Raw genomic sequence first — 10,676 nt, forward strand, 5'->3', positions numbered from 1 at the left:
GAGAGAAAAATATTTATATCAATTATGCTTAAAAAATTACAAAAATACTTTTATATTTTAGATTATTCAAAAATACTTTTTGAAACTGCAATTACTGAATGTAATGGTAAGTCGAAGCAATCGCCACTCATAGATGTCATTAAAATATCTGTTAATCAGCAATTAACTAATCCCCAGGAAACGACCTTATAACCAACAAAGCAATTAAAAATCTGTCTATGAAAGATTAACGAACTAATCTAACTCATATTTATAATGCAGCTCTTCCTTTATTGTACTTCCCAACTACCTGAAAATCATCTATTATTGTCTTAGCACACAAACCTGGTGAGCCTCCAGAAATCCCCTCCTCGTAAAGGATCATTAATTTACCACCTGTGTTGGGTAAAGTTCTTGAAAAAATCATTTTCAAGTGAATTATCAACATAGCCCAATAAAATAACTGTATCCCAGATTTCCAGTTTGGCTTTCGAGCATACCATTCCACCTCCCATCAACTTCAACGGGTTTCGAATATCATCTCTTCGGATGACCAAAAAATATTGTGCCGGAGTCTTTCAAGACGTCGCGAAAGCTTTATATACCATCTTATACGACGCTCTCCTTAAAAAAAATATATATTTGCAGTCATATTATACCTAATACTTAAATCCTATCCCGCTAATCCCTTATTTAATATCCGCTACGACTTACAACACTCAACATAATATCCTATATCTGCTGGTGTACCTCAAGGCAGTGATATTGTACCATTCTTGTACACCATATACACGTTGGACCTGCCCACATCAGGAAATACTGTAGTTGGAACATATGTTGATGATATCGCTTTATTATCATCTTCTTATTATCATACTATTGTCTCTCATCATAAATTAGATTCCAAAATTTCATCCCAAGTATGTGCCAGTCTTTGTAAAAACCTGTGTTACGCCAAAGTACACTGCAACAATATTTTATTCGTTTAAGACATTTGCTTATCACGTTAGGGACATGGTGTACTTGATCAATTGCAGAGTGTTCATTGCGAAATTCAAACAGATGTTTTGCTACTATAATTGGTTTAAGAGTTTTAATCCGTCATTTCATTCAGTTTTATTTTATGCTGTTACGTGCCACCGGCTCGATTTCAAGTATTGCATTCGAAGATGTATTTAATTTTAATAAACATGAGATTTTTAATACGTTTAATACATTTATTTTATAACTTAAAAGTGTTAACAAAAATTCTGATACAGAGTGACGTGAAGTTGCATGTAGTTCCGTGACTAGAACTCATCTGTATTGTGGTCATTTTGTCAAAAATGGTCAATCCCATTTTTAATATCCGCTACAACTTACGACTTACTTTGATCCCTCTTTTATATGACTCGATTGGCGTCATAGGACTTGTTGTTTCGGCATTATTCCTTATTATAATATATAACATCTTTTAATATATATTACTGGTTTATGGCCAAATAATCAAATATAGGTGTGTAACACCTGTGATATTGTGTAATGCACAATTCTATTTATACATGTTTCTAGGAATATGTGGTAGCCCATAACAATGCTAATATTATTTGCTCAATTATTTTGTTTGAATTTCAGAAGAAGCGGTAATATCACAAGAGTGTTCTACAGTAAAAGACACTCTTACTTCGGTTGCCTTTGGTAAGAAGACTGAAGAATCAGTTATTTTATCAAAAGTCCACAGAAAAGATATATCAGAACAAAACTCTGCTATCGTCGACCTTTCAGTAATAGATACATCTTCGACGGACGCAAATAAGGAAAACCACAATAAAATTAATGTTATTCAAAAGGATATAAACATGAAATCACAAAAATCTGTTGAATATTCTGATGTTTCTAACACACCAATTATTCAGTCTTGTGCATCAACAATAGGAACCTGTTCTGAAGCCGTGCGTATCGTTCTTTCGGTAAAAAAGAATGATAAGAACGGAAAAGTTGTAAATAAATCTTTCGTAAAATGGGTTCCAATGAATAAACAAAAAAGTGAGTTTGTAAACCAACTAAATAAAGCCTAATTGATTTTAACGTTATTATTTGGTCAATTATTTTGTTTGAATTTCAGAAGATGCGATAATATCACAAGAGTGTTCTACAGTAAAAGACACTCCTACTTCAGTTGCCTTTGATAAGAAGACTGAAGAATCAGTTATTTTGTCAAAAGTCCACCGAAAAGATATATCAGAACAAAACTCTGCTATCGTCGACCTTTCAGTAATAGATACTTCTTCGATGGACGCAAAAAAAGAAAACCACAATAATATCAATGTTATACAAAAGGATATAAATATGAAGTCACAAAAATCTGTTGAATATTCCGATGTTTCCAACACACCAATTATTCAGACTTGTGCATCAACAATAGGAACCTGTTCTGAAACTGTGCGTATTGTTCTTTCTGTGAAAAAAGAAGATAAAAATGGCAATGTTTTTAAGAAATCAATCGTAAAATATTTAGTTCCTGTGGATAAACAAAAAAGTAAGTTTGGAAGTAAACTAAATGAAGCTGAACTCTTTTAACATAGTTATTTACTAATTCATTGTGTTCGAATTTCAGAAGAATGGATAACAAAACAAGAAATTTTATTAGTAAAGAATTTTCCTACCCCTGTTGACGTTGGTAAATAATCCAACGAAACGTTTGAGAGAACAGAATCTTCCGCTAATAAAAACAAGTTTAATGGAAATGATTATTGAAAAACGATGATACTAAAAATATAAATTACTTCGCATATAATAACATGTTTTTTTATTTTGCGTTTTGCAACATCACTAGCAGATTTTGATGCCATCATATTATTAATTAATGGAGTATAATTATTTATTGAGTATTTTGTAAATTATTTTGAATAGACTCTAAACGACGACACACGAGACACGAGACTACGAGTATCACAGAAAAATACAATCAAGTAATACGTTTACGTAGCGATAATATTTAATCGTGTTATCTATGACATATACGTTTATATAATATATATTATGCACCAAGGTGGATATGCACATATGAACCTTCATATGCATCTTGATATGCACATATGAAGATAATGATTATAATACAACGGCCCATAAGCGACAAGGCGATAATGAAAAAAATCACCGGTACGGATTGCTATAAACAGTGACGGTGTTAGAGTTTGCGATGCCCTGGGTAAAATAAATGTTGGATCTTATAATTTATATTAATAAAATATTTTAAGTTCAGTTAAATCACAACCGCGGGACCTTAATTATAATTTAAGGCGCGGGGCCCTGGGCAACTGCCCCTATTGCCCACCCCCTCGCGCAGTCCCTGTCTATAAATAACGTTTATTCACCGTCACAGTAAAGTACATCACAGAAATATAATATCTATATTTTATAACAATGATATACTAATTTAGATTGAGTAAATGAGAACCATTTGAAATTTAAAACAATTTTTTATTTTTTCATAAATAACTGTATTTATTTAATTATTTTTTTTTTTTGTAGAACGTTGAGTAAAAATGGGGCCCCCAAGCCGAGGGCCCGTGGCATTTGCACACATCGCACACATGTATGACACGCTACTGGTTATAATAAATAAAGTGGAAATTGTAATTGTGAAATAAAATAAAATTTCTTCCATGAAATTGTATTCGTAGAACAGTCTATTGTTATATAGACACCTCCATTACCTTTCCATGAACGTTGGTTGATGTGCTGAAGACTCATTACGTATACTTTCCATAACAATTGGTTTTTTTAATGATATTACTGAAGGTCGGGCTTTTGGTATTGCTGGTGAAGATTTATTTTCAGTACTTATTATTTTGTTAGTCAATAAATCATTATAAATACTTCTATGAAAATCTTTATTGGTAAATTTTGGCATATTTTCAATTTCTTTATGTATGATATACGAGTTAGTTATTGCATATTCAACAAAATGAAAAATTAATCATAAATACCATTTCATACTTTTTCTGTCAAACTTATAGTCACTGTTCAAACGATCAAAATTATCCACGAAGTTCATATTTTTATTGTTATCTATCAATACTTTTGGGCAAGAGACAAGCTTTTGATTTCCATCTTTAGATTTTCTATTTACATTTCCAGTATCTTGTAATGAAAATAATAAAAAAACTTTTTTTTAAAAAACTTAAATAATTCTGTAAAAATTGGAATTTTTTTATAAATTAATTTTCAAATGATCTAAAACTAAAGTCACCTAGGGTAAAATATTTCTCGACTCCACTTTGAATTACTGTTTATCATTTGATACTGCAATCATAATGATAAAAATCATGCTATCATATTAATACGCTTCTTGTATTTATATATTTATCAATAAATGTATCGTTAGATCTTTTATATTTATACAGGTCTTATTCTAACGGGCAGTAAGATCAAAATTGGGTAGTAGGAAAAATCAAGTTTTAAAAAGCAGTTAACTTTATGAATATGGGCACCTTACAAATATATAATTTTCCTATAGAATGATTGAATTTCTTTTGAGTATTTGAAATTTGTGTAATTTACAAACCCAACATAGTACCTAATAAGTAATAATTATGTAAGTTTACAATCTTTACTACTTCGATGATTGATTAATCTACGACATTTAAATTTAAATAGTGGTATACGTATAACGGAAAATATCCGTATTTTTTAAAATATTTTACCACGCGATGGTCAAAATTTTAAAATATCAATATACAATTTATTTGGGGAGGGGCTAATTGTTATAATCCAAATAAATTTCATAAAACAAAATTTTCAGTGTGTTTGGGCAGTAGGTAAAAATCCTTAGAGTAAGTCCTGTATTTAAATATGTTTATATATTTACAAGCCTGGACAAGTTAATGATAATTTTTAACTGAGTTAAGTTGATGGAAAATATTTTAAAAAGTTTTAAGTTAACAATTAACCTATTTTTTTTTTTTTTTTTTTTTAATTCAGTTAAGTTAAATGTTATATTTAATGAACATTTTCAATTAACTTAAATTAAGTTATTATTATTTTAATATCTATATAAATACCCAGTAATATGATTGAAAATAATAAATATCATATTATTGAATACAGGAATACATATACATGATATTAAATTATTAGTTAGGTACTGATGAATATAATTACGTAGTAGGCATGGCCGTCCTGATGAGTTGTGGGGTTCGGGGTAGAGTAAAATTGCGGAGCCTTAAATGTCACCATCACACGTCAGTTGCATATTGGAACTCAAATGTGAGCAATCTTAATAAATATAGTACCTTGCACTTATAATAATATGAATAAGTAAATAAATTAATTATATACCTAATAAACAATTTTACACGAAAAAAAAACAATTTGTACATTTTTTTTTCTCATCAATTTAACTTTTTTTTTATTGTATCTATGATCCATGAAAGCAAGTCCTGTCCAACTGTGGTGAGAGCGCAGAGCCCAAGGTGAGGGCCTCGCTCGCCTTGCCCTAAGGACACCCCTGGTAGTAGGTACCAAAGTATACAAAATGCCGAAATGAATTCAATCTTTTAATTTATGAATACAGATAGGTAAGTATTATACATTTTTTTAAAATTTTAAAATAAAAGTAACATGATATTTAAGAATGTACTTAATTTTAAACTTTGAATAATTTTTCAGGGAACTAAAATTGAACCCAAGTGGGCTATGACTATTTTGTCTACTGACAATATTGGCTGTTAATAAATATAAACATTTTAAATAAATATTTATGAGCATAACACAATTGGTTTTAATTTAAAAATAACTTATTTATGGCAAAAATATTTTATATGTTTTTGAGAATTGTATATTTGTGATTTTTATCTATATTAATATAATATCATATAACTTATTAATAATTAGCAGGGCTCATCACTTGTAGAATTTACATATTTCTTTTTTAGAGGTCCTAGAAATACCTATATGAGCTATAAATTTGTTTCAGATAACTATAGTTACATGCAATTTGATAAATAAACACATTATTTTTTATATCAGATTTCTTTAAAAATAACTTAATATAATTTATATTAACATGAGACACCTTGAATACATCAATTTAGTTTCTTTATACTTTAGTAAGTACTTATAGTAGAAAAATAAATCGTACTGAGGTATCCCATGTAATGTTCATAACTTAAGAATCATAAGTTATATTAATTAAATTAAACAATTTATTGGAACACAGTTTGGAAGGTAAAAATAACTTAAAAAAACACATGTTAAATAATATTAAAGCAAATTAAATATGAAAATATTAATATTTAATTTTAAAAATATTCTTTTATTGTATACAAATGCATTTAAAAACTTAAATAAATAATAATAATTTATTGACATAATACGTTAAAACACATCCATTCGCCATGGCTGATCAGTACTTGAGTATGGAGATAATGGCAGATCAAAAGGCATAGGAAAAGGTGGTGATCTACCATCATGTTGTTTGTGATTTATAGAAAATGTATCACATCCAGTCTACCAAAATAAAATATTTGTAACAATTATAAATTTATAAAAGTGGTTAATATAAAATTTAAAATTAATAATTATACCAAAAAATTGAGGTAAAAATAAAACTCCAACTTCATATAAACTTATGCTGTAACTTCGATCCGACTTTAATTTTTTACCCCATGCAGCTTTTGATAAATTAGCACTAGTCAGTAAGAACCAAGACATTTCTGTATTACAAGGTGAAATCCGGCAGTAGGTCTTTATATGTGGCACGCTCTTTGATCGATTTCGTGAATTACAAACCCACTTACTGTATAAAATGTATAAAGTTACAAAAGACGTATCATATTATAATATAATGATAAATTTTATAATTCAATACTCACTACATATAGTTTCTAAGCCATGTTTGTTTTTGGTGTACTTTGTCAGTGTATGGCACACACAAACCACCTACTCGTCCATCCCAACCATTTAAAATATTTTTCATGGTTGGAAAAATCTGAAGTACAAAACTGATTATTAAAGTAATATTAATATTTCAAATAATTATTAATCTAACCAAATTGAAGTTTACAGAATTTTTTTCAGTGCTATAATGGGTAGATTGAGACAAGCTTTCTACAAATTCTGATAGTAACCAGTCTTTATCGCTAACACCAAAACTCCCCAAAGATGAGGCTTGGGATATTATAGGCCAGTCTGATGGTTTACCAGATGGTATACAAGCATGAGTTTTCAGAATATTGTTCAAGTATACATGACCCCACATAGGCTCAAAGTGTTTGCCTGGAACACTAGAAATAAAAAAAACACTATGCACCAAAAAGTTCCAATATTAATTTCTGGTAACAATGTATATTAATATAAATAATTACTTTGCTTTACTGAGATCAGCTTTTTCAATTTTTTGTATCCAAGGTTTTAATAATGGTAAATTATAATAATGTAAATATCGCAAAACATCTTTTTTAAAGCCAGTTTTTGAGTCACCATCAGATTTATCATCTTCATTTTTCAATGGGAATTTTGGGCTTACCCAAAACCTAAATAAATAAATAAATGATACATTAAAAATTTAAAAAAAAAAAACTCATATTTTTACCCTTGAGTCATGTTCATAAATTCTACTTCCCGAAGATTTCCAGTCATAACTACAATTCGTATACTTCCATCTGCATAAGCAAACATTGATAACTTACTGAAAATTGCTAATATTAAATTTTTATCATATATTAAATAAAAACTAAAATGTTTACATTGTTACTAACCTATGGTGATGATTAAATGGATTTGATAGTTTTATATTTTGAAAACTTAAATTTGGTATTTTTTTCATTTCATCAAACTCATAATCAGAAGATTGGAATATAATTGACATTTTTTCCACTTAATAAGAAAAAACAAAAGTATTAACAAATTAAACATGGAATTTAAATTAAAACTTTATTTTAGCAAAATATTTAGCATAAGATATGGAAAAAGAAAAAACTTAGGAACCCCCAAAATACAATACTTTACATTTTTATTTGGCATTTTACAAATCATTATTTGCACACATTATATTAATTAAAAACAAATTATTCAAATTAAAAAAAAAAAGTATTTCTTTCTAATAAAGTTTCTATTTTAATTTTTTTTTTTTAAAGAACCGTCAAGCTCATTTAGCAGGTTCACATATATAAAATTTAGTTTTAAATAACTGTAACTCTTATACAAAATAATATAAATCTTAAGTTTCTTTTAAATATTTCATAAGGTGTATAAACCCAGACAATAGTTTTAATTAAAATGAACTTGTCATATTACCTCTGACCAGTTATTCGATACTGAGCATAGAGCCAACCAAGTTCAATTATGAAGTTTATATGAAGTGAATCTTCCAAGTCGCCAAGACTTTTGTCTAAAAGTTCTGAAATACAATAGGATACATATTATACAAACCACTCTTACATACTTTCATGCTCATGTTCATAAGCATGTGCAAACCTGTATTTCAGAAGGCTCTAACAATACTTTTGAGTCCTATCTCAACAAAATGTGAAGATATATATAATAAATTATAATGTCTAAATAATTAAATACATATACTTTTAACTTTTTATTTAATGTGGTAGTATATTAGTCCTCACAAATATGTTTTCCTTGAATCTCATATATTTTTCTCATATAGTTTCAATTATTTATAATGTGTACTTTTATAGCTGTTAAGTTATCATAAGTTTTTGCTCAAAAACTTAAAACAATTTTAGTTCTATTTTTTTCTATTGTGAAATGTAATTTAGATACTTTTTACCAAATATTTTAGAATAAATAACATTTAATTTGAGAAGTACTGATCAAAATACTCGCTTCTTACTCTTTTTTTTAATTCTGTTCTTTCTAACATTCTTATTAAAATTGTGGAGCCACATTTACAACATTTCGAGGGCTGGGCACACCTATACTCATGTTATTCTATCGTATCTGAGTAAGAGTTAAGTACCTGTAAATGATAGTGTCAGGTCTTCGACATGTGTTTCTGAAACACGATCTACTGAGGACAAAAAAAAACTGTACGGCTGGGCACGCTCTAACTTTCTGTTGACCTTTCCTTTGGTATGTTTCCATACATTATTGGTGTATGTATTCGGATTGATTTCCTTTTGAGAACTAGACATTGTATGGCGTTCCAAGTGGCAGTAAGCGAACTACTGCAAGGCCGTTACTGTTTTTCAAACGTTAGCAACCAGAAAGCCACGGAATACCGCACCACCACAATTTATATCATTAGGTATTTAGGCAAATACAAAACAATTCAAGAGTTATAATTGTATCGACACCACAGAAAATAATATTACAGTTATAATGTCATTATAAAATAATACACAGGTCTTGAAGTAATTTACCTAATCATTGTTACATATAGTAGATAACGTACACCGGTCGTGGAGGCGCGACCCACGGGCTTAGGTCAGTTCTCCTCATTGATAAGAGATAAAAATGATAAGATAACATTTTATAATAATACACCAACTGTTCGGAATCAAAATTTTTACTGCCAGGAATTTAACGCCAAAGAATTAGGCAATCCTGTGTCTATGTATTTTATGTGTTTAACGGCTTTACTGATTACATTTTAAAATTATAAATCATTATCACTTTGGTTATTGTTTAAGACTATCACCTGCGAATGTTTCGCTTATAGGTATAAATAATATATAAATCATATAAAATGGTATTTTATGTATGTACTCTGCCTTACTTTATAATATATTTAATTTCATAGTCTAAAAATTATTTTACTATTATAAAACAATTAATATAATATATACCAATATTTTGATTAGGTGACACTGATACTGATGCTCTCAAAAATGTATCAGTGTCTCTAAATGTATTTCAACAATAATTGTGGACCTTATGGTGATAGCTGATTTGATGTTGCTTTGATCTTTCCTGTTAAAATTATATCTTGTGCAAGACTATAAATTCTGAATGAAATGGATTTTATAGGACTAGGTATTAGTGTGAATGTAATGTCAGTGTTAGTCATATTTGTTGAAAACCTTCGTTAAAAAAGAATATCTGAGGAATACAAATAAAACCGCAGGTTAGGTTAGATTTTACTAGTAGGTAGTCTAGTTAAGGTAATTAGAGTTTTTCCTTGAAGTTACCGTATCTTGTTAGCGAAGAATACCTGTATTCGTTCATTTTCGTATAGCACCCTTAGCCCTTCCTCGGTTACGCCACTGATACGAGATATTGTAATGGATATTAATTAGGGAATATAAAATTATATAATCGACACATTACAAGGTACTACTAAAGCAAACCAATTAATTAAATTATTTATTATGATTAATTTAATTAATTCAATATATTCTATTTTTTTTTCGTCCAGGAGACTTAGAGAGCGCATCAATTAGTGTACATACAACATGCGAATAAAACGGTGACAAATATATCTAAATATTATAATATATCTATTATATCTATATCTATATCTATATCTATTATAATATAACTATATCTCGAACAAAACAGTGTCATGAACATTTTTCGTTCAATCATCTTCATTAAACCACTTTACCCTACTATCAAATTACTCTTTCAAAGCTATTGAATCGCACCGATCTACTCAATTATTTACAATCTGTAGCATTTTTTAGGCGGATATTAATTTATCATAGGATTCTTGGTAATGTATCCGTTTTTATTTCTAGAATTATAATTGAGGGGGTCAT

General features: G+C 28.7%; 2 protein-coding genes across 2 annotated transcripts; one reads left to right on the top strand and one right to left on the bottom strand.

Moving 5' to 3' along the window:
- Window positions 1–61: 61 nt before the first annotated feature.
- On the top strand, window positions 62–3,866 carry LOC112690798 (the record flags this gene model as incomplete). Its single annotated transcript, XM_025564890.1, is given in 6 exon segments — window positions 62–106; window positions 1,594–2,004; window positions 2,084–2,497; window positions 2,576–2,930; window positions 3,011–3,169; window positions 3,493–3,866. Coding segments are annotated over 3 exon segments (672 nt in total). The 3' UTR covers window positions 2,647–2,930; window positions 3,011–3,169; window positions 3,493–3,866.
- A 2,414-nt stretch (window positions 3,867–6,280) lies between these two features.
- On the bottom strand, window positions 6,281–9,390 carry LOC112690797 (probable tyrosyl-DNA phosphodiesterase). The gene is given in 10 exon segments (XM_025564889.1): window positions 6,281–6,472; window positions 6,551–6,760; window positions 6,837–6,952; window positions 7,013–7,265; window positions 7,329–7,496; window positions 7,556–7,651; window positions 7,722–7,826; window positions 7,828–7,839; window positions 8,260–8,362; window positions 8,936–9,390. Coding segments are annotated over 10 exon segments (1,371 nt in total). The 5' UTR covers window positions 9,111–9,390; the 3' UTR covers window positions 6,281–6,339.
- Window positions 9,391–10,676: the final 1,286 nt, after the last annotated feature.

The sequence above is a fragment of the Sipha flava genome, unplaced genomic scaffold, assembly GCF_003268045.1.
Source record: "Sipha flava isolate LNK unplaced genomic scaffold, YSA_version1 52185_pilon_pilon, whole genome shotgun sequence".
Taxonomy (NCBI): Eukaryota; Metazoa; Arthropoda; class Insecta; order Hemiptera; family Aphididae; genus Sipha; species Sipha flava.